Here is a 24806-nt window from a genome sequence, read left to right on the forward strand (position 1 = left end):
AAATAGGGCGGTACGGTGGCGCAGTGGGTAGCGCTGCTGCCTCGCAGTTAGGAGACCCGGGTTCGCCTCCCTGCGTGGAGTCTGCATGTTCTCCCGTGTGCGTGGGTTTCCTCCCACAGTCCAAAGACATGCAGGTTAGGTGGATTGGTGATTCTAAATTGACCCTAGTGGGTGCTGGGTGTGTGTGTGTGCCCTGCGGTGGGCTGGTGCCCTGCCTTGTGTGCCCTGTTTTGGTTGGGATTGGCTCCAGCAGACCCTTGTGACCCTGTGTTAGGATATAGTGGGTTGAATGATGGATGGATACATAAATATAGTCAATAAATATGTAATATAATAAATAAATCATAGATATAGATAATACAGAAATGATCAGTGTATGATGATAGTTTTTTAAGACACGTGTAAACAATGACAGGTCAGAATGTTTCACAGCAGAAGGATATCAAGAGGTCAGTATGAGATTTTCAGTTCTTTTCTACCTGCACACTCGCCTTTACAGGACAGCGGCTCTCTGTATATAAAGTTCTGTTTCTAGAGGTGGTTGAGGCCGTGTGGAAGATGCCAGGGGGCAGCCTGGTGTTCAGGAGTCTGACAGCTTGGGGGTAAAACCTGTCCTGCAGCCTGGCAGATCTGGCTGTGATGCTGCAGTATCTTCTCTTGGATGGCAGAAGTGTGTAAAGTCCATGTGAGGGGTGTAAGGGGGTCCTGCACAATGCTACAGGCCTTGCGGACACTGCGTTTGTAAAGTATGTCCTGTAGTGTAGGGAGAGGCACCCCAGTAATATTCTCTGCTGTCTTTACTATCCTTTGCGGTCAGATATCTTGCAGTTGCCATACCAGACAGTGATGCAGCTGGTCAGGACACTCTCAATGGTGCCTCTCTATAACAGGGTGAGGATGGAAGGGGGAAGACTTGCTCGCTTCATCTGCCTCAGGAAGTGTAGTCTCCTCTGGGCTTTCTTGATTAGTGATGAGGTGTTATGCATCCACATAAGTTTCTCAGTTACATGCACACCGAGGAACTTGGTACTCCAAACAGTCTCCACATCTAAACCGTTGATGCTGAGTGGGATGTGGGCAGGACGTGATTTTCTGAAGTCCACGATTATCTCATTTGTCTTGTAAGAAATAGATTGTTGTCTTCACACCATCATGACGGCCGTTCCACCTCATCTCTGTATGCTGTTTCATCATCCCTGCTTATCAGTCCCAGCACCGTCGTATCATCCGCAAACTTGAAGATGTGGTTGGTGTTGTGCGTGATTGTGCGGTCGTGAGTCAGTAGGGTGCAGAGCAGAGGACTAAGCACACAGCCCGGCGGCGCTCCAGTGCTCAGTGTGATGATGCTGGAAGTGTTGCAGCCCATCCGAACTGACTGGGGCCTCTCTGTCAAGAAGTCCAGGACCCAAATGCAGAGGGTGGTGTTCAGGCCCTAATTAGGCCATAATTGGTCTACGACCGTAACGGCAAACATACTTTACATGCGAATGATTGCATCTGGGCCATTTTTGGTCCAAAATTTCTATACCGTATAAATCGTTAATTGTGGCTGGTTACGTCTTTGCCATTTCTCGGCCATTTCCATAACTGAACCTTAAGTGCCTAAACTCAATCAAATTAACTGCAGAATTGTCTACTATCTGGGTAAGACCCTCGACTGGAAATCTGGGGATGGGTCTTTCCCATGAAGCAGCAAACGCAGCAAGGAAATGACATACGATCAACTCTCGAAGGGTTTGAAGGATTGGAGACCCGCAAGCCCGGTTAAAACGGTTAAAATTGCTGCGCTACTGCCAGGACCGTCAGCAGGAGAGATGGGTTGAATAGAAGCAGCAGCTTGGTGTACCCAATTCATTCCCCTCTCGCTCCGCACCCCAGCAAAAATGTCAGTCAAACCTCAAAACTGGTGACATTTCACGATCAGAAATCAACACCGGACGTCGCCGTTCTCCTTGCAAGGTCCAAATTCCGTTCTCTTAAAAAGAAAAGTTATTCGCCCACAGTGACGAACCCTTGAGAACGTGCAATTCTGCAGCTCATTACCAGGTGGCAACTGTGCGTGCAATGCTTGATTTTCTTTTCATATCACAGAATGGGAGAGCTATAGACAGGGGTGGGGGAGCCTGCACTGATAGCGTGTTGCCCCACCCACCACACGACGAACCACCTGGATTGGGACCCGAGTGGAGCGGGTGACACCTAATGTCCTACAAATGACAGCACGATACATTCTGTCATTCAGTTTTACCGAATCGTGACGCAGTCTTCCTCTGCGTCACACCCCCTGAAATGGCACCCCAGGTGGGGAACCCCCTGCTTTAGATCATTCTTTTAGAATCTTAAACAGATTGTTACTAATACTTTTTGGAATTTATTAGACGGGGGGGTAAATGGAATCCAAATGGACAAATGGCCTGAGAAAGGCTCTCATTATACCCAGCATCTCTCCTACGTACGTGTCCAAGCAGAGGAGAGATGCTGGGGACATTGGGAGAAGGGTACTAAGGATAGAGCTGACAGAGAAGAGGAAGGCCTAAGAGAAGGTTTGTGGATGTGCTGAGAGAGGACATGCAGGTGACAGGTGTGACAGAGCAAGATGACGAGGACAGGAAGAGTTGGAAGAAGATGATCTGCTGTGGCAACCCCTAACGGGAGCAGCCGAAAGAAGAAAAAGAAGAAGACGATCTGACTTCTACCACTCCATTGCTCTAGTCCTGCCTCTAATTAACTTCAACAGTAATTCTTAGCTGAGGGGGTGTCAGACCCCCCGCTCTGTCCATCATATCTGTTTTTTACGGCCTATCCTTACTCCCTTCTAACTGGCACTTGCCACCTTTATTTACAGCCAAAGAGTTCACATTCCCTTCTGTAAGGACGGCCCATTCTTCATCTCTCTAGCACGTCTGACCTTTGGCTTATGAAAAGCTGATGCTTTCTGGCGCTGGCACAAAATTATAAGGAATGTTTAGGCCTGAGTCTTTTTAATCCTAACTCTTACATTTACTTTCTCATATGCTTATAATACTTTTCTAGTACGTGAAAATTATCGATTTTAAGAATACAATTTTCTATAGTGGCAGGTCCGATTTACCAACCGTATGTGAATTTCACCCCTCACTCCTCCCCTGTCATCCTGCTAATGGCATGCCATCACTCTTCTCTTCTCTCCTCTCCTCTTCCCTTCTTTTCTACTGCACCTGTCGCCTTGCCGCCCAGATCTCCAGAAGGTTAATGGAGAATTTTCCGCTTCATCGTGCTGCTCTGGCTGTCACCGGCCTGGAGTTCCCCAGAGGTGCCACCTGCCAGTACTTCGTTCCCCAAGATGGTGCTTCGCTAGAAGCGGTGAATTATTCGTGTAGCCGGGTGAGTGACTGCTTCAAGTCCTGCCAGCCCTTAATGGCACAAGTCATGTGACAATTGGCAGGATGAGCAGATACCCACAGCATCATTTTCTTTTTCTTTCATGCAAAACCAGTTCAGGGTGGCACGGTGGCGCAGTGGGTAGCGCTGCTGTTTCGCAGTTAGGGAGACCTTTAGGGTCCTCCCTGCGTGGAGTTTGCATGTTCTCCCCATATCTGCGTGGGTTTCCTCCGGGTGCTCCGGTTTCCTCCCACGGTCCAAAGACATGCAGGTTAGGTGCACTGGCGATTCTAAATTGTCCCGAGTGTGTGCTTGGTGTGTGGGTGTGGTGTGTGCACCCTGCCCGGGTTTGTTTCCTGCCTTGCGCCTTGTGTTGGCTGGGATTGGCTCCAGCAGACCCCCATGACCCTGTAGTTAGGATATAGCGGGTTGGATAATGGATGGACAAAACCAGTTCATCCATCTTTCCATCATTTCTTTTTTGATTTTTTCAAATCCACTTTTTCCAGGTCAGTATGCAGAAGGGGGCAGAACTGGCTCAGACACAGGAAGCAGAGGGTGATGGTGGGAGGAACCTCGTCAGAATTGGCTGATGTTAAGAGTGGTGACCAGCAGGGGGCAGTGCTGGGGCCGCTGCTCTTTGTAATATATATAAATGATTTAGATAGGAATATAAGTAACAAGCTGGTTAATATTGCAGTTGATACCAAGACAGGTGGATCGGCAGATAATTGAGAATGCATTGAATCATCGCTGATTGTGTTTGCATTGAATCATCACAGAGGGTCTTTGTGGACGATGAAATTTAACGGCAGTAAATGTAAAGAATTACACATAGGAAGTAAAATTGTGAGGTTTGAATACCCACCTTATGAAAAGGATTTAGGAGTCACAGTGGACTTGATGCTACCAACTGGCAGACATTAAGAAGGCTAACAGAATGTCAGGTTATATAGCGCCTTGATGTGTGGAGTACAAGTCACAGGAGGTTCTGCTCAAGCTTTATATCACACTGGTGAGTCCTCATCAGTTTTGGTCTACAGGCTACATAAAGGACATAGCAGCACTGGAGAAGGTCCAGAGAAGAGCAACTAGGCTGATTCAGGGACTACAGGGGATGAGTTAGGAGGAAAGATTAAAAGAGCTGAGCCTTTACAGTCAGTCATTTTCTAAACAGCTTTGTCCTGAAGAGGGTCTCAGGGGTCTGCTACTGCCTATGCCAGCTAGTACAGGACACAATGCAGGAACAAACCCTCAACAGCACGCCAGTCCCTCGCAGGGCAAACACACACACCCCAGAGCCAATTTAGGATCGCCAATCCGCCTAACTTTCGTGTCTTAGGACTGTGGGAGGAAACCAGAGCACCCAGAGGAAGCCCACGCAGACACGGGGAGAACACTGGGAGGACCGGGACATGAACCCTGGTCTCCTTACTGTAAGGCTACCACTGCGCCACCCTGAGCCTTTTGAGTTTCAGTAAAAGAAGATTTAGAGGAGACCTGACTGAAGTGTTTAAAATCACGAAGGTTATCAGTCCAGTGGATCGAGACAGTGACTTTAAAATGAGTTCATCGAGAACACGGGGACAACCGTTGGAAATGTCACACAAACATTAGGAAGTTTATCTTCACATAGAGAACTACAGACACGTGGAATAAGTGACCAAGTAGGGTGGTGGACAGCAGGACTTTGGGGGAACTTCAAAACTCGACTTGATGTTATTTTAGAAGAATTAAGTGGACAGGACTGGTGAGCTTTGTTGGGTTGAATGGCCTCTTCTCATCCAGATTGTTCAAATGAATAAAACAATCAAGACTGAACAGGGTGACATGGTGGCACAGTGGCAGTGCTCATGACTCACATTAAGGAGGCCAGGGTTTGTGTCCTGGTCCTCCCTGCGTGGAGTTTGCATGTTCTTCTTGTGTCTGCGTGGGTGTCCTCTAGGTGCTCCTGTTTCCTTCCACCATCCAATGACATGCAGGTTAAGTGGATTGGCTTTGCTAAATTGGTCCATTGTGCGTGTGTGTGTGTGCGTGTGTGTGTGTGTTCGCCATGTGACGGACTGTCTGGGGTTTTCTCCTACCTTGTGCCCAATGCTAGCTGGGATGGGCTCCAGCACCCCCTGAGACCCTCGTCTGGACTGGAATGTAAAAAAATAGTTATTGGACCCCAATGAAGAGAGGAACCCTCCTGAGATATAACACTGGGTGGGCATCTTACGCTATTTTTTTATTTTTTATTAATTGCTGCCATTGCCAAAGGCAACAATGATAATTAACTTGCTGATGGATTAACATAAATCAATCACTTCTTCTTACGTCATGCACATTTCCTAAAACTGGGGGCTACTGGGTGACATGGGCTGGAGACGGTGGCACAGGAGACAGAGCTGGAGGTGGCAGAGTTACAGATGTTAAGATTTGCATTGGGTGCGACGTGGATGGACAGGATTAGGAATGAGGACATTAGAGGGTTGCCCTGCGGTGGGCTGGCGCCCTGCCCGGGGGTTTGTTCCTGCCTTGTGTCCTATGCTGGCTGGGATTGGCTCCAGCAGACCCCCGTGACCCTGTGTTAGGCTATAGCAGGTTGATTAATGACTGACTGACTCACATTAGAGGGTCAGCTCAAGTTGAACGGTTGGGAGACAAAGTCTGGAGACGGTGGCACAGGAAACAGAGCTGGAGGTGGCAGAGTTAAAGATGCTGAGATTTGCATTGGGTGTGACAAGGATGGACAGGATTAGAAATGAGGACATTGGAGGGTCAGCTTAGGGTGGACGGTTGGAAGACAAAGTCAGAGAGGCGAGATGGTGTTGGTTTGGACATGTGCAGAGGAGAGATGCATGCTGGGTATATAGGGAGAAGGGTGCTAAGGATAGAGCTGCCAGGGAAGAGGAGAAGAGGAAGGACTAAGAGAAGGTTTATGGATGTGGTGAGAGAGGACATGGAGGTGATGGGGGTGACAGAACAAGATGATGAGGACAGAAAGATATGGAAGAAGATGATCTGCTGTGGCGACCCCTAACGGGAGCAGCCGAAAGAAGAAGAAGAAGAAGAAGAGGGGGCTGCTGGGTAATGTTGATTACTGTTGTGTGTTTGTATCGATGTTCTATTTGTGTAATGTGTGCCAGATTGAGGTCCACACCACTGATTTGGTAATAAAGGTCACTTACTTATTTGAAATATAGTGCATCCGGAAAGTATTCCCAGTGCATCACTTTCTCCACATTTTGTTATGTTACAGCCTTATTCCAAAATGGATTAAATTCATTTTTTTCCTCAGAATTCTACACACAACACCCCATAATGACAACGTGAAAAAAGTTTACTTTAGGTTTTTGCAAATTTATTAAAAATAAAAAAACTGAGAAAGCACCTGTACATAAGTATTCACAGCCTTTGCCATGAAGCTCCAAATTGAGCTCCGGTGCATCCTGTTCCCCTGATCATCCTTGAGATGTTTCTGCAGCTTATTGGAGTCCACCTGTGGTAAATTCAGTTGATTGGACATGATTTGGAAAGGCACACACCTGTCTATAGAAGGTCCCACAGTTGACAGTTCATGTCAGAGCACAAACCAAGCATGAAGTCAAAGGAATTGTCTGTAGACCTCCGAAACAGGATTGTCTCGAGGCACAAATCTGGGGAAGGTTACAGAAAATTTCTGCTGCTTTGAAGGTCCCAATGAGCACAGTGGCCTCCATCATCCGTAAGTGGAAGAAGTTCAAACCACCAGGACTCTTCCTAGAGCTGGCCGCCATCTAAACTGAGCGATCGGGGGAGAAGGGCCTTAGTCAGGGAGGTGACCAAGAACCCGATGGTCACTCTGTCAGAGCTCCAGAGGTCCTCTGTGGAGAGAGGAGAACCTTCCAGAAGGACAACCATCTCTGCAGCAATCCACCAATCAGGCCTGTATGGTAGAGTGGCCAGACGGAAGCCACTCCTTAGTAAAAGGCACATGGCAGCCCGCCTGGAGTTTGCCAAAAGGCACCTGAAGGACTCTCAGACCATGAGAAACAAAATTCTCTGGTCTGATGAGACAAAGATTGAACTCTTTGGTGTGAATGCCAGGCGTCATGCTTGGAGGAAACCAGGCACCGCTCATCACCAGGCCAATACCATCCCTACAGTGAAGCATGGTGGTGGCAGCATCATGGAACTGGAACTGGGAGACTAGTCAGGATAAAGGGAAAGATGACTGCAGCAATGTACAGAGACATCCTGGATGAAAACCTGCTCCAGAGCGCTCTTGACCTCAGACTGGGGCGACGGTTCATCTTTCAGCAGGACAACGACCCTAAGCACACAGCCAAGATATCAAAGGAGTGGCTTCAGGACAACTCTGTGAATGTCCTTGAGTGGCCCAGACAGAGCCCAGACTTGAATCCGATTGAACATCTCTGGAGATCTTAAAATGGCTGTGCACCGACGCTTCCCATCCAACCTGATGGAGCTTGAGAGGTGCTGCAAAGAGGAATGGGCGAAACTGGCCAAGGATAGGTGTGCCAAGCTTGTGGCATCATATTCAAAAAGACTTGAGGCTGGAATTGCTGCCAAAGGTGCATCGACAAAGTATTGAGCAAAGGCTGTGAATACTTATGGACATGTGATTTCTCAGTTTTTTATTTTTAATAAATTTGCAAAAATCTCAAGTCAACTTTTTTCACGTTGTCATTATGGGGTGTTGTGTGTAGAATTCTGAGAAAAAAATGAATTTAATCGATTTTGGAATAAGGCTGTAACATAACAAAATGTGGAAAAAGTGATGCGCTGTGAATACTTTCTGGATGCACTGTATAAGTCTGTGGCATTACTGTGACAGAGCCTTGGTGGTCTGTGATTTTAGTTTGATTTTCTTTTCATTGATTTCTCTAATTAGGCAATTAAAAATTCTTTTAATATAGTGTCCTTTAGTATTTGTGCTAGCTGACCAATAATCAAACAAGTTCATGAAAGTCACCAATGAACTTCAGAAAACACAACATAACTCCTGGCCTCAGCACCAATGGAGAAGAAATAAAAGAAGCTGGTGCGGTGCTGCTCTCATTGTCCTCGAGATTGTGACCAGTGTCCTCACTGTGTTTTCTTCCTCTTGTAGGATCAGTGGTTCTGGAGGGTGAGGAACAACCGAGTGATGGACGGCTACCCCATGCAGATCACCTATTTCTGGCGAGGCCTGCCACCCAGTATCGACGCGGTGTACGAGAACAGCGAAGGGAAGTTCGTATTTTTCAAAGGTATGTGAAGACTTAGGGATACCTAAAGATGAGTCCAAAATATGGACACCAGTGCTTATGAACTTTCATTGTCACCACATTTGTTATGTCATGAATTTTTTGATTGAACGAGATGACTACGAGCTATTGACTCGCCTCGCGTGTTGTGTCTGAAACTGACTTTGGGGCTGTAGGAACAAATATGAGCAAATGAGAGGAAAACACATACATAGAGGATTGTGGGTATGAAATATTAACATGAGGTCACATAGCAGAAGGTGTCACGTTCAGTTAGGCTTATGTTATTAACCACATTCTGGAAAACTTCACAGAAATAATTTACAAATTAGATTACAATTAACAAAGCCCTTAAACTGTCAATTATGTGCACATGTGAGATAATCTCTATCTATCTATCTATCTATCTATTGTGAACGCTGGCCCCAGCACAGACAGACGGATTCATATATTTTGCTCCACACACTGTTTATTTACAATATATATACAAGTTCTTAAGTTACGTGCACTCACGATACCCCAGTGCCTTCAGCACCAATCCCCCAAAGTCCAGGGCCCATAGTCACTGTGCCTTTCCTCTGGCCGCCTCCTGTCCTCTCTCGAGCTCGCCTTCTTCCTCCCGACTTCCACCAAATGACTGGAGGGAGGCGCCCTAATAATGCCCCGGATGAGCCCCAGGTGTTTCCGCCTCTTTTTCTTAGCCACGCCCGTGGCAGAAGTGTCGGCTGCTTTCCTGGCGGCTCTCCGGCGCCACAAAGTCTTCCCCGGCACTTCCTGGTGTGGCGGAAGTGCCGGGCTCCCGGATAATTAGGCACGGCGCCGGCTGGCGGTGGCCACGGGTCCCCAGGGCTGGGCTTCCAAGCCCTGTACCCAGGCCCCTGCCTAACCAGGACGGACGCCCCCACTCAGTCTGGAGGAGGCACACGCCTCCTCCGGTCTTCCAAGCGCCCCGCCGGCTCCATCCCCGCCAAAGACCACAGGGTAAACCGCATCGGGCGCCGCCCGGCGGTGTCCACGGGTCCCTACAGGGCTGGGCTTCCAAGCCCTGTACCTGTGGTCCCCTACACAACCAAGACGGATGCCCCTCAAGCGTCTGGAGGCACAAGCCCTCCTCTCCTCCTCCCAAGGCCCCGGCGGGCTCCAGCCTGACCGGGCCCACACTATCTATCTATTATATAGTGACTTTACTATCTATCTATCTATCTATCTATCTATCATATAGTGCCTTCATATCTATCTATCTATCTATCTATCTATTATATAGTGACTTTACTATCTATCTATCTATCTATCTATCTATCTATCTATCTATCTATCTATCTATCTATCTATCTATCTATTATATAGTGCCTTTCACATCTATCTAGTGATGTTCCTTTCCTATCTATGTATTATAAAGTGCCCTTCATTTCCATCACCTTCCCCATCCGTCTATTTCTATAGCGCCTTTTCATATTTGTCAATCTCTCCATTTTATAGCGACATTCATATCTATTCCCCTCTTTAATCTTTACATTGATTTTTGTATCAGTGTGAGGTTTTCTACAAACCCCCCAAGTGCAGTGCCAGCCCACATAAGTCACCGCTCTTCTTTATGACTCCGTCACTAATGACTTAATATTCTCCGGCACTCATTGCTCCCTCACTCTTCTCTAAACTCAGAGATTTTATAATCGCCTTGGGCTCCAGTTTTCAAAGCAATGCTTGAGGCTGAATACATGATGGCAAAATGCTGCCCGCCTTGCCCCAAAAGCAGGATGCCTTCCAACGAATGCAGCACCAGGGCCAAAATTTTGGTTTTGCTAATTAATAATTCACATTTTTCCTATTGGCTGGCACCTCTGGCATGTCCCCTGTTTGGATAATTGGCATGTCTGCGGTTTCGCTTGCTCTAAGTAATTGAGTGATTGATCCATTTATTGAAGGATTAGTGGCATTAGTAGGGCAGTGTGCTAACAGGACTATGTCCTAATGAGAGGGCCACTTCAGTACCCCCTAATGCGGCCATCCTGCATCGTTTATCTGTCTAAAATCTCGAGGACTTGTCCCAGCTGGGAACATCTCAACAATGTGTGTCCTTAGGAGGGAATGTCACCTGGAGTTTCTTTCTTCTCACATCATTCTCAGTAAACTCTTTTGGAAAGCCCATGATGACAGCAGTTTGGAAGCTGGAAGAACCGAAATGGTTAAAGTCACTAAGGTCACCCATTCTGCCCATTCCAGCTCTCAAATCAACTCAAACTGTGGCCAGACATGCTGGCCTGTCCAACGTATACCACACTCAGAGTACATCCACCCTGTAAACTTATTTTATTTGGAGGAGGGTCCTGTAGAATCTGCAAGCATAGATTGCAAGACAGGAACAATCCCTGGACAGGACGCTAGGCCATCACGAGGAGAACACACTTATACACACTTATACACATACACACGTGGGCCAATTTAGCATCACCAGCCCACCTAACATCCATGTCTTATGACCCTTGTATTGATTATTGATTTTCTGATATTATTATGTCCGATTATTAATTGTATAATCTTAATGGATAATATTAAAAGTGAAGTCTACCCACTTCCTCCACTGTGATGGAATAGTCGGCAGGATTCATGTTTCATACACTAGACAGAGTTTAGCAACACCAGTCAGCTTCACCTTCTTGTCTTTGGACTGTGGGCAGAAACCAAAGTACCCTGAGGAAACCCTGACGGCCACGGGGAGCACCCAGGACATGTTGGAATTCAATAGTTCAGTCTGTCGATGAGCGAAGGTGGATGATGAACATGACTGAATATTGTAACACCCCACTTCTGGTACCACTTGTCAAGCTTGGGTCACAGAGTTGCACAGGATGGCACAGCAGGCTTTCCTAGGAGCAGAAACGTTCCTGCTGGTCTGGCAGTTACAACAACGAGAACACCGTTTATTTCTTGAGCACATTTTCATACAAATGCTGGAGCTCAAAGTGCGTTACAGGATGAAGAAAGAGAAAAATGACAAAATGAATAAGAATTCAAATAAGGGAACACTAATTAACACTGAATAAAAGTAAGGTCTGTAGGGGTTCTGAGGCCACAAGACCACCCAGCCAGCCCTCTCTAGGCATTCTACCTAACATCAATGACCTCAATCAGTCCTCATGGTATTCAGGGTTCACATGGAAGAACTTGATGATGATGATGGTCATGTGTACTTCTGGCCTTTAATCCATCAATGCAAACAAACACAAGTCTCTTAGAATGAACAGCTGTCAAACGTGACGCCTCGGCCCCCGACTCCTGCTCAAAAGAACACTAAGTCTGTCTCTCTCCCCCAGATTCCCTCTGCTCCGGCCATTCCTATTGGCCCACTGGATCCCCCAGCAGCAAAAACAGGTCACTAATTAAGAAAAGGGTTAGAATGAAATCCTGCAGCCACCACGGCCCTCCAGGACTGGAGTTGGGGACCCCCGGTCTGTTGGATAGAAGAAGTGATGAGTCTTGGTTAGAGACGCAACATCTAAGGAGAGGAGAGAGAGAGAGAGAGAAACGGGTCTGTAATGACCTACTTGTGATGGGTCAGCTGTGGGCTTCTTGAGAAGAACACTTATTAAGTAAGGCCTGTTGGGATCTTCTTCTTCTTCTTCTTCTTCTTCTTCTTCTTCTTCTTCTTCTTCTTCTTCTTTTCTTCTTCTTCTTCTTCTTCTTCTTCTTCTTCTTCTTCTTCTTCTTCTTCTTCTATCACAGTAATGCCACAGACTTATATTTCAAATAAGTAGGTGAAATTTATTACCAAATCAGTTGTGTGGACCTCAATCTGGCACACATTACACAAATAGAACATCGATACAAACACACAACCGTAATCAACATAACCCAGAAGCCCCATCTTCTTCTTCTTTTGGCTGCTCCCATTAGGGGTTGCCACAGCAGATCATCCTCTTCCATATCTTTCTGTCCTCATCATCTTGTTCTGTTACACCATCTCCAGCATGTCCTCTCTCACCACATCCATAAACCTTCTCTTAGGCCTTCCTCTTCTCCTCTTGCCTGTCAGCTCTATCCTTAGTACCCTTCACTCATTATACTCAGCATCTCTCCTCTGGACATGTCCAAACCAACACAGTCTTACCTCTCTGACTTTGTCTCCCAACTGTCCAAATTCAGCTGACCCTCTAATGTCAATCAGTCAGTCATTACCCAACCCGCTATATCCTTAAACAGGGTCACGGGGGTCTTCTGGAGCCAATCCCAGCCAGCACAGGGCGCGAGGCAGGAACAAAGCCACAGTAATGCCACAGACTTATATTTCAAATAAGTAAGTGACATTTATTACCAAATCAGTTGTGCGGACCTCGATTTGACACATATTATACAAATAGAACATCGATACAAACACACAACAGTCGTTTACATCATGCAGCAGCCCCCTCTTCTTCTTCTTTCAGCTGCTCCAGTTAGGGGTCACCACAACGGGTCATCTTTTTCCATATCTTCCTTATTATGCCCTGTTTGGATAGGGTAGGAAAAGTTCCTGACATGAGCAATGGAGAGATAATGTTAAGGTCTGGAGTCAAGTGGGCAGGTGGTGGGACAAGAGGTGAGAAGGCTGAGAACATCGGCATTGGAAAGAGAGGAGAATGTGGAGAATATTGTGGTGTGCGCAGAAGGGAGCAGACTTGCGTGCGTTTGCGAACATTGACTGGCGATGGCTGGCACCTTTACCTGAAAGGGGTTGCAAAGGAGGTGGAGGGTTGAGGCAGAGAGAGGTGATGGCGGAGGACAAGCCATGAGCATCAGAAATGTTCCTACTTCCAATATGATAGACACTCACCTTAATGTTGCTAGAAGCGGAATGGAAGGGAGATAAAAGAGATGGATGCCCGTCCAGGTTCCACTTTCCTCCATTTCCATAAAGGAGATTCAGAAAGCCATGGGCAGGAGGGTCTTTCACATGCAGGCACAGAGGAAAGAGGACAGACAGCATCAAGGCAAGAGGGCACCGCGGTCAGGTTGGCACTGCCAGTCTTGCTTTCTGATGCCCACTCACTTGCCATGCCTGACAGTGGATGGAGGGGGGGTTATACTAAAGTCACTGATGGGTTAATTGAGGTGCCAGGTGTGGGCACTGCCACAGAGCACAGCACACTCTTGTTGGCCGCTCCCGTCTGTGTCGGGTGAGTCAGGTCAGGCGTGCTGCTAAGATTTTTACGTTTAATTAAAAGCCGAATGCAGTCACCTAATAATTCCAGATATGAATAAAGCCCGACTTCATTACCAGCCCAGGGCTGCTTTTGATGTTGAAGGGAAGCTCGGCGCTTCTCCCACGGGATCTACAAAAGAAGCAGACGCAGCAGGAGAGGCTGGGAAGGGGCGTTGGGACGCGGATAAAAGGAGCGGCACAGTCTGCTCCCCGTCGAGGTGGAGCTTTAATTATTAATCACCTGGCCGCCCTCGTGTTGTCGGCCAGCCCGATCTGTAAAGATCTCGAGCGTCTGAAGGCGTAGAGGGCGTCTCGCTGGGGAGGCAACTGGTTGGTTTAGTTAAGGCTAGGGGGCTGCGGGGCGACGCTTTCATTCCAATCTGTTTGCTTTTTTTTTAATTGGGTTAGAGATGTTGGTTTAGGGGGTCTCTTTGAGTGGAATGAAAATTCTGGTGGGACGGCAACAAGGAATCCGGGAGAGAGCAATGCTGTCAGAAGGGGCAGAGCCATCTTGAGAAGCCATGCAGAGGGTGGGTGTGTGTGTGGAGTCTCATTGTATCGCTCCTCAAGAGCCTTCTACCGGTCGAGATGGCATGATTATAATACGAGCTGCCGATCCCTAGAGTGGCAGCCAAGAAGCAAAATAATAAATGAACCGGAGTGCCAGTGACCAACATTACTTTCTTATTAGCCACACCACACAAGCACAGAACACACCAACAGAGATGAATGTAAGCAAAGAGATAATGGTGTTATTGTAGAAAGACATTGTGAGGGCTAGGGGGCGCCACACTGCCCCAAACCCCAATCACGAACTTACACAACAGTCCCGGGTTCAAATAAAGGGTGTTTATTATACACAATAACTTTGTACAAGCAAATAAGCAAGTTGTTTCCTCTTCTTTCTCCTGCTCTCACTCTCTCTACCTCACTGCTTTCCTCCAGTCGAGTGTTACCTTCCTTCGTTCCTTCCTGCCTTTCCATCTCGGACTCTTTTATTGAGGACCCGGGAGTACTTCCAGTGCCCGGGCTTTTACCTGTTGGAAGCACTTCCTGGGCCATATGGAAGTCCCAAATAACAGGGAGTGTATCACCCTCACGAACCCAAGTAGGATTCTGCTACTGGACTACAATTCCCAGCATTCCCTGCTGGTATCCAAATGGGTGTAGATATCCAAGGCTGCTGCTTATGTAGCATCTTGGGGGAATAAACATTCACCCTGAGACAATCCTTCCCATTTATCCTGGTAAGGGAAGGTACTACAAAGTTGGAGTTGTGGGGGGCTATGGCCTATCCGGTAATGAACCTTCCTCTCCTTTGGCTGGGATGTCTGTCTATCCACCTGGGAGTCTCATTTGAGATAGGCATCTTTCTCTCTCTCTCAGCCAGGATTCATGTCTGTCCATTTGGGGTCTTCCGTCAGGGTAAGGAACTTTCCCCTTTCCTGGTTATGATGTCCGTCCATCCCTGATGGCACACTCAGCATAACACACACAAAATAATCTGTTACTTACAGACTGTAGCACACCCCTCTTCTCTTTTTACACAAATCCCTGACAGATAAACGACTTAAACACAAATTCCAGTTATATAAAAAGTGATAATGGGTGGCACGGTGGCACAGTGGGTAGCGCTGATGCCACACAGTTAGGAGACTTGGGTTCACTTCCCGGGTCCTCCCTGCGTGGAGTTTGCATGTTCTCCCCGTGTCTGCCTGGGTTTCCACAGTCCAAAGACATGCAGGTTAAGTGCATTGGCGATCTTAAATTATGCTTAATGTGTGGGTGGGTGTGTGTGCCATGCGGTGGGCTGGCGCTCTGCCCGGTGTTTGTTCCTGCTTCGTGCCCTGTGCTGGCTAGGATAGGCTCCAGCGGACCCCCGTGACCCTGTATTAAGATATAGCGGGTTATACAATGACTGACTGAGTGCTAAAAAGTGATAACATCCAATGGAAAAATGTCCTTGTAATGTCCATAACTCTCACCGTTAAACCCTTGAAGTTCGTGCTAGCGAGGGATTCGCCGAGCCGTACCTTTAGACCCTCAAAGACCCTTTTCACAGGTCCACCAGGCCCTCTCCAGGGGTCACTTTTGCTCCTCCATCCATTTGTTAACCTTTTCCCTTCTGTATCGACAAACCCGGGCTCATCTAATGGCTTCCTCAAACACTGACACTTTCCCGCTACTGGGACTGGTGTGACCCTGAGTGAGTCACCTGACCTGCCTGTGCTCCAATTGGAAAACCCAAAGAAATGGGACCAATTGAATTAAATGTTGTAAGTCGCCTTGGATGAAGGTCACCACCCTCTCTTATTTATGGCTCTCATTGAGCCTCTGAATCTGGTGGTCCCTCCATACAGGTTTGAAAACCCCTTGAGACTGAATTTAACGTATTATTATAAAAACAATGAAAGGTACAAACAGACACTGACAGCAAATACAACTGTTACATCCTGTTGTTTCCTAACCCACTTAATCCAGACCAGGATCATGTGGGGTGCTGCAGCCAGTCCCAGCTACCATAGGACACAAGGTAGGAACAGACCCTGGACAGGACGTCAGTCCGTCACGGGGTACACACACACCAGATCCAAATTAGTATCCCCAACTCACTGAACCTGCACGTCTTTCGGACAGTGGGAGGAAACCGGACCATCTGGAGGAAACCCACGCAGATACAGGAGGAACATGAAGACCCCGGTGTCCATACTGCGGGACAGCAGCAATACCACTGTGCCACCTGAGTGAAATAAATGATGAAGAATCTGTAGAGCAGCACTTACAAGACCCGCTCCATGGCTTAGAGTGCATTGAGACCCCTTCAAAAGAGGAACAGGGCAATCCTGATAAGGATGGTATGGCTACCACAGAGCCTTCAACTCCACATCACCAATCTGGATGTCACAAGAAAGACAACCAAAGTCTTTTGTTGGGATTTGGGGGTACAAGAAAAACAAGAGCAGAAAGAGGACCTTCAGAAACGGCATGACAGCAGAGCTGAGATGGTTCTGATGGTTTTGACGTTTACTGCACCTGCCATAGAGTGGACCATGAAAGTCTTCAGACCCCTGCACTTTATTGTGTTTTGGGTTTTAATTGAAATGAATAACATTTGCCATTTATGCCCATCATTTTTCACTCAGTAACCCATCATGACAAATTGAAGGTTTGCAAATTTCTTCAAACTCAAAAGCCGGAAATCCCGACACCTCTCATTCCTAGACGTATTCAGACCCTTTGCTTGTTGCCCTCCAGATTCTCCTCGGGACTTTCCAGTTTGCTTAGACCCTCCTTGAGACGTGTCTAGGACTTGATTAGAGCCTACCTCTGGACCAGTTGGGCCCACGTGTGTCCCTGTGTATAGAAGATCCCACAATTCACACTGCAAGTCAGGATGAAAAACCAAGGTAATGAAGTCCAAGGAACTCTCTGTAGACCTCTGTGATCAAATGGTGGTGAGGAACAGATCAAGGCAAAGGGATCAAACCATTTCTGAAGCTTAGAGTCTTTCCAGGACAACAACTGCAAAATAGAAGTTGTTTGGAACCACCAGGACTCTTGTTAGAGTTGGCCAGCTGGCCAAACCGAGGAACCAGGGACCCAGGAATGGCCTTGGTTTAGGGAGGTGACCCAAAACCTAAAGGTCACCATAACAGAGCTGAAGAACTCCAATACTGAGATAGAAGAACTTGCCAGAAGGGAAACAATCCCAGCAGCACTTCCTCAATCAGGTGTTTAAGACAGAAGCCACTCTTGTGTTAAAGGTACAGTATATGACAATGACAGCCCACTTGGACCCTGAGAACTTGGAGAAAAAGAATCTCTGGTCCAATGAGGCAAAACTTCAAACGCAATGTCTGGTCAAGACCAGGCACTGCTCATCACCTGCCTGATGTCACCCCAGTGAAGATGTATTTCGGTAGCAGCGTCACACTGTGGGGACAACAAGATGGATGACAATTGCCAGAAAGACAAATGTAGCCAAATAGGGAGGTACTGGAAGAAAAGCCTGCTAATCCAGAGCGCACACCACCTCAGACTGGGGCGACAGTTCTCCCTCCAGCACGACGATGATCCAAAGCCTAAAGCCAAGGCAATGCTGACCTGTCACCTCCCCTTTGTGACACTGTCTGATTCAGGCTTGTCACCAGAGTTGTTCTCTCCATACTCTGATTGTTTGTCTGATTTCCAATCCTGCACAACCAAACTTCTCAAACTGGAATGATAAGCCGACTGTGAGAAGCTCCAAGTCCTGACTGGAAAGGGTTAAAGCAGCACTGAGAGGGGATTTCATTGCCACTTCAGGCCACGTCTGACTTCATTGTCACAACACAGAACACCCCTGGGGACCCAGTTATTGGCACACATCACAACGAGACGACTCTTTACAAAGTTGCGGCCCTGCCAGGCAAAACTATTTGCAAAGCCCCCCAATTTCCCCTGTCAGGAGAGCAAAAGGGGGCAGATCACTTCACAGGAAGTCTGCCTGCAACCGCATAGGAACGGCTGACCCTGCAGAGCATGAGAAGAAGTCGCTCTCAGAAAGACAGGAATTTCCTTGAGGAACCCGAGGGCCCACTTGGTAGTTCGCAGATTATTTTCCCTCCCACCCTGGGCGTTTCAGATGATCAGAGCCCCCCGTCTGAACCCCTTGCCACCCCCGAATAGACTTCCTGTATTTACTGTGAGAAGTCAGGAAAAAAAAGTGAAGGACACAGAAGGAAGTTAAACCTGCAGGTATTCATTAGAAAAACTTCATAAAGGACGTGTCCTCTCACTCCCTTATTAGTCTGATCTTAGATTATATAGTGCCTTTGTGGAGGACACTTTAAAAATCATCTGAACTGAAAGAGCTTCATAAAGGAATGAAAAAAGATAACCCTTAAACCGCCACATACTTGGGGGTTAATGCAACCCCAGATGCCAAATACTTTTTTGCTGTACATTTTAAGGAAACATGCAAATTGCACTGGGAACCAACTGTAGCCCACCATGAGACATATGGTGCAAGCACCCACACGCTCAATTTGGGGTTACACGTTAACTTAGATGACACCTGAGAAGATGTGAGCGGGAATTTCTACCTATTATATAGTGCCTTTAAGGTGTAATTGTGTATTATATATGTGTGGTACTATTCACATATGTCCTCATGTCTGTCTGTCTATCATATACTGCCTTTCATATCTATCTATCTATCTATCTATCTATCTATCTATCTATCTATTATATAGTGCCTTTCACATCTATAGTGCTATCTATCTATCTATCTATCTATCTATCTATCTATCTATCTATCTATCTATCTATTATATAGTGCCTTTCATTATCTATCTATCTATCTATCTATCTATCTATCTATCTATCTATCTATCTATCTATCTATTATATAGTGCCTTTCATTATCTATCTATCTATCTATCTATCTATCTATCTATCTATCTTATCCTGCCAACTAAGCTAAAATTAATATCTATCTATCTATCTATCTATCTATCTATCTATCTATCTTATCCTGCCAACTATAGCCTTTCAATTAATATCTATCTATCTATCTATCTATCTATTATACAGTGCCTTTCACATCTATCTATCTATCTATCTATCTATCTATCTATCTATCTATTAATAAAAATCAATGGTATGAGAGCGCCTGCCAACATGTGCTTAGTGCCAACAAGAAAAGACCCCCAAAAAGAGGCAGAGTGTCAAATCTGGGATCCCAGGTAACTCCCCAGTGCACCCCCCGGGGGGCAAACAAACCTGTCAGGCTCCCTGTCAGTGGATTTATTTAGGCAGGCGATGATCGCATATTTGAGCGAGAAGCCAGAGGAATGGAGAATGGAACTTGGAGTCGAATTTCCAGCACCGTGAGAGTGGAGCGGAGTAAAATCTACAAAGAGAGAGGGCATCGGAGCAGAGCCCTCCTGAGTAAACGTCCTCTAACTGCATTGGGCAAGTCCGGTCCAGTCCAGTCAAGGCCAGGGGGCTTTCAGGTCATGCCATCAATACACCGTATTGCAGCATACAGTGGCACAAATTAACAGGACCACCACGGCTCAATGTGTACATGAACACCCGGCGAGTGCAAGATACATAAAGAACTGTACTATACTGTAAATAGATAAATAAAAAATAATACAAGTCAGACAATGGCAGAACACTCAGTTTTTAATTACTTCATCTAAGAGACCCTTATTGCATTTTTGTTTATTAAATAATTTTGTCAGTCATTGAAGAAAGGGGGACCTTAAATGGAAGTGACGCGGTTTATTGTCTAGAAGAAAATCCTTACACTCACCGAGCGGAGGGAAACAGCGTAAACCGCATCTTCTTGTGTTTTTATATTCTTAGGATAAAATAATGTGTGGAAATCTGGGGCGCTCCAGCTGCCCAGACGCAGTCCAAAGTGCCGCACAACGCGTAGTTTATTTATTCTTCGTCGTGGGAATCGCTCTCCCTCGCTCCCACTGTTACTCCACAGTTCTAAAGCACAGTCCCATACACACAATAGTTTGCCTTCCTTGTTCCTCCACGGTCGAGCTTCATCCTCTTCCTCCTGACTCTGGCTCCCCAAATGGAGTGAGGCGGCTCCTTTTATTCAGGTCCCATTAGTGCTCATCAGCGTTACCTGGAATCACTCCCAGGTGTTGTGGAAGTCGTCTGTTATAGAGCTGTGTAGCTCCCCCTGGTGGCCCCCACAAAACCCAACAGGGCTGTGCCAAACTTCAACTCCCAGCATGCTCTGCGGGAATCCATTGTGCCACAGCCATCCAGGATGGCTGCCCTCTAGCATCCCAGGGAATGTAGTGCCCTGTGGATAGATACCCCCTCCTCTGGTCCTTCCATCCAGCTGGCGTCCCTGCCGGGTAATGGCTATGTATGAAATAGGAAAGGAGGAGGAGAACATAAAACGGTTGGGGGTCCATCCAAATTGCCCCCATTTAGTTCAAACAAAAATGAAAGTAGTGAAAATAAAGTCCCCAGAAAGTAATTTGCACTTTTTCTTTTTTATTTTGATTTCAGTTGTCTGCTCCGGGTGCTCCATTTTTATCAGAAACGGGTTCATCCTCAATCTCCCATTGTTCTTAAAATGAGTCCCAGGGTTAAATAGGAACTTCCTGGTGGAAATCGGGAGGGACCTCGAAACTCTTCGCAGGACTCGTCCTCAGGTCCGCGGATGAAAAAGAAGGTGGCATCAGCAGTGCTTGGGATGGAGGTGTCACCTTTGTCATCGATGCCCCCGATGCTCACGTGTGCCACATCTGCAGCTATCCCATATCATAAAATGTATCGGTCAGTGCAGAAATGGATTTTTTTTTCTTTGTTTTTTCTTTTAGGGAACAAATTTTGGGTCTTCAAAGACACAGCCCTGCAGCCCAGCTACCCTCAAGACCTTTCAGTGTTTGGCAACGGCATTCCCGGCCAGGGCATCGACACGGCAGTCTGGTGGGAGGACGTCAGGAAAACGTACTTCTTTAAAGGCGACAGGTGAGTTGTGGGCTCAGACGGTTATTGATTTATTTATTTTTACTGCTGGCCTCGCTCGCCCACCCCCGGGTTTGGTTTATCGGATATACAATTTAAAGAGATTTTCATGGGAATTGTTACATATGCATTCTTTTCACTTTTACGTTTGTAAAAAAAACAGTCTTTGGAATTAACTTTTCTTTAAGATCGCATTGAATTTTGATTCCGTGTTTGGACTTGCATCGTGACAACGCAACGTATAACTGCCCGTGAGTGAATATCGTTTCTCTCTCTCTCTCTAACAAATAAAACGACCTTCTCGAATGTTTGTCCACGCTCTTTCTTCTTCGCTTAGTCGTTGACGCGTCATCTAGAACGTATAATATTATTGTCCTGATTAAATTTATAAGAGCTGAGAGCGCAGGAAGTGTGTCTGACAAAAGCATTCACACGACTGAGAGGTTTAGATGACGGTGGTCTTGTTTGAAAATGGTTGTAAGGAGGGCGTGACTTGAAAGAATCTCATGTTAAACGTCACCGTCTCGCAGGGGCTTCATACCACGCCAGCGTTTTTCGGTTCTTTTGATTCTCGCTGGCAACACGAACTAGACGATCTGCAAGTCTCCGACTTAAAGTTTAAATCCGAACAATATATTCAATCTCTTTTCACTGTTATTTCACCGTGTAATAATTTCCGTTTCTTTGCGCTAATGCGATCTTTACTATCCTTGTTTTAACACTTCGAATTTTCGTACTTTCATTATCTCTAACCTGCTCTCCATGTGTACCGCGGCAACATTTTCAAATTCTTGACAATGTTCTCCTTTGTCATCTACTCTTTGTCCTTTATTTCCTGCCCCAGGCCTGGTTAAGTCTCTTTCTCGCGGGACGTATAACGATGCTCGCGTTGTTTTGAATGCACGCTAAGGAGATGGGGTCGGATCAGCTGCTGGCTTGCTTGTCGTGCTGTGCATCGATCATTTAAAAGCCTGTACAGCAGCTGTCCTTTTGTCTCGCGGGACGTCAAAGTGTCTTCCGAGAAGATCACGTCTCGTCTCCCTCGTCTCCCTCCCAAGAATTCTTTTTATAATAGAGAGATTTATTTATTTACTGGAATCAAGTGGTGAGATACTGATAATGTAAAATGGTGGCATGCTGGATTCAAAATCACGTTGGGCCTCGGCCTCCTTGTCTTTTATTATTCCAGGTATTCCCAGAGATGTGCATGTTAGACTAACTAGCTCCCCGGCCATTCCCAACCTTTTGGGGTAGCTATGCCCCTAGTAAATCGACGCCACAATCATGATCCCTGTCACACCAACAAAAAGAAAAAAGGATCCAGAAAAAGGTTTGGGGTAGCCCAAGTCAAACATACAGAATACTGTAGGTTGTTCTGTTAAGGCAAAGAGACGAGTCTTTAAGAGTTCAAAATGGAACTGGCTGACAGTTTTATGGTCAGGCAGAGGAAGTGACATCATCGAAGGGGCGGAACCAGAAGTGACGCCATCAGGGCTGTAGCCGCCGAAGTGTAAAGGAAGGATCAAGCACGGGTAAAATGCATGCCAAAAGAAATCTCTCAGTCCAAAAGTTCTTTTTGAAAATATTTAGTGAAAGTTAAAAGCAAATAATCCGCACAAGAATAAACGAATAAATAGTTACACACTTGGAATAAAAGGCGAAAAGAAGGAAAAATGTATCTTCTCTAAACTTAGCTTTTCTTGAGAAACTTTAGCTATTTGTGTCCTTAAAAGTTCTTTACTTCTTCTTTCTATACTTAAAGGTTCTTAATTTCTTTTTCTGTACGCCTTAAGCATACGGCCCAGTACTTAAATAAGCACTGATTTCTTAGAATTGTGTCACACACTCAAAAGGCCCGTAGGCCTGCAGGTGCGGTTTAAAACCTTATGCCTTCTACGCCGTACACATGGCAAGGCTGGTCACTAACTGAAGAATAATATTGTATTTAGTCAGAGCTATTGAAATGGCAAGAACATACCAATACAATTCTACTTATGGGGGTTTTAGGGACCTCCCAGAGATTCTGCATTGTCATCTTAATAAAATATTCGTGAATCTTATAGAACTAGGAACAGGGCCGTCCTGCTTACAGAGGAATCGAAGCATTACACTCATCTGAATCTGTTCCTCGGAGAGTCAAAGTCAGGGCAGCTGATGGAACGCTGCAGTTGTGACCCGCTGGGCTGGCTACTTTGAGCAGTTGTTCAAAGCCGATCCTCCGGTCAGGACATTGGTCATCTCTGGGTCCACGGTTCTTGAGGCTGATCCTCCAAGTAGCTGTGAAGCACCCAATCTCACGGAGATGGCACAGGTGGTGAACCAGCTGAGGGTGGAAGGCTGCAGGGATCTGTGGTGTCCTGGGGTGAACTTCTCCAGGCTGGTGGTCAGGCTGTCCTCCTGGCATTGCAAGAAATCTTTGCTTCCATTTGGGAGACTGGCATCATCCAAACTTATCGTCCCTATCTGGAAAGGGAAGGGCGATTGCCTGGATTGTGACAACTACAGAGGGTTAACACGGCTCTCGGTGCTGGGTAAGGTCCTCGCTAGGGTCGTCCTCAGTAGGATCCGTGATCACTTGCTCACCTACCAGCGACCGGAGCAGTCTGGTTTTACACCTAAGAAGTCCACCATCGACCACATCCTGGCACTGAGGGTTCTCATGGAGTGCAAACACGAATATTGGCAGAGTTTCTTTGCAGGCTTTGTCATTTTTCATGAAGCGTTTGACTCAGTTGATCGTGTTGCCTTGTGGGACATCCTGAGGGTTCGTGGGATCCCCTCGAGGTTGTTGGATATCATGGCCGGCCTGTCCACTGGTACTGTGAGTGCTGTGCAGAGTGGAGGCAGGACCTCTGTGTTTTTCCCAGTTGATTTTGGTGTCCGTCAGCGGTGTGTTCTGCTCCTACTCTGTTCAATGCTTGTATGGACTGGGTGTTGGGCAAGGTAGTGGGGTCCAGGGGCAGGGGGGGCATCTGTTGGTGAAGAAAGATTCATGCGGATCTTGACTTTGCTGACGATACTGTGAGTCACTGGAGGCTCTGATCAGGGCGCTCGAGAGACTGAGTGAGGAGTCTGAGTGTCTGGGTTTGTGAGGGTCCTGATAAAAACCAAAGAGCCAGGCCTTTAATGACCACCTGGGCACAGCCTTCAGCAGAGTGTCGACCTCGTCATTGAGAGGTTTACTTACCTTAGCAGGGACATGCATGACACTGGTGACTCTTCCTATGAAGTCAGTAGATGGATTGGGAGAGCATGGGAGGGTCATGAGGTCACTGGAAAGGGGTGTGTGGTGCTCCTGACATCTCTGCAAAAGGATGAAGATCAAAGTCTTTAGAGTCCTGGTGCTTCCTGTCTTGCTATATGGTTAGCTATCCAGTGACCTGAGGCGAAACTGGACTCCTTCATATGTGTCTCTCTGGAAAATCCTTGTGTACCGTTGGTTTGGCTTTGTGTTACTCATGGAGTCCCGAAGGAGGCACGTGACCTGCATTGTGAGGGAACGTCAGTTACGGCACTATGGCCACGTGGCGCGTTTCCCCGAGGGT

At 46.7% G+C, this 24806-nt stretch overlaps 1 protein-coding gene across 2 annotated transcripts in view; it reads left to right on the plus strand.

The window, feature by feature from the left end:
* mmp16b (matrix metallopeptidase 16b (membrane-inserted)) overlaps nucleotides 1–24806 on the plus strand; it is a 182205-nt gene that overhangs the window by 147213 nt on the left and 10186 nt on the right. For both annotated transcript variants that reach the window (XM_039754293.1, XM_039754294.1), the window contains 2 exons: nucleotides 8459–8597; nucleotides 21114–21264. In XM_039754293.1, coding sequence (XP_039610227.1) covers nucleotides 8459–8597; nucleotides 21114–21264 — 290 coding nt within the window. The remainder of the gene's footprint in view (nucleotides 1–8458; nucleotides 8598–21113; nucleotides 21265–24806) is intronic.

This window comes from Polypterus senegalus, chromosome 5, assembly GCF_016835505.1.
Source record: "Polypterus senegalus isolate Bchr_013 chromosome 5, ASM1683550v1, whole genome shotgun sequence".
In the NCBI taxonomy this organism is placed as follows: Eukaryota; Metazoa; Chordata; class Cladistia; order Polypteriformes; family Polypteridae; genus Polypterus; species Polypterus senegalus.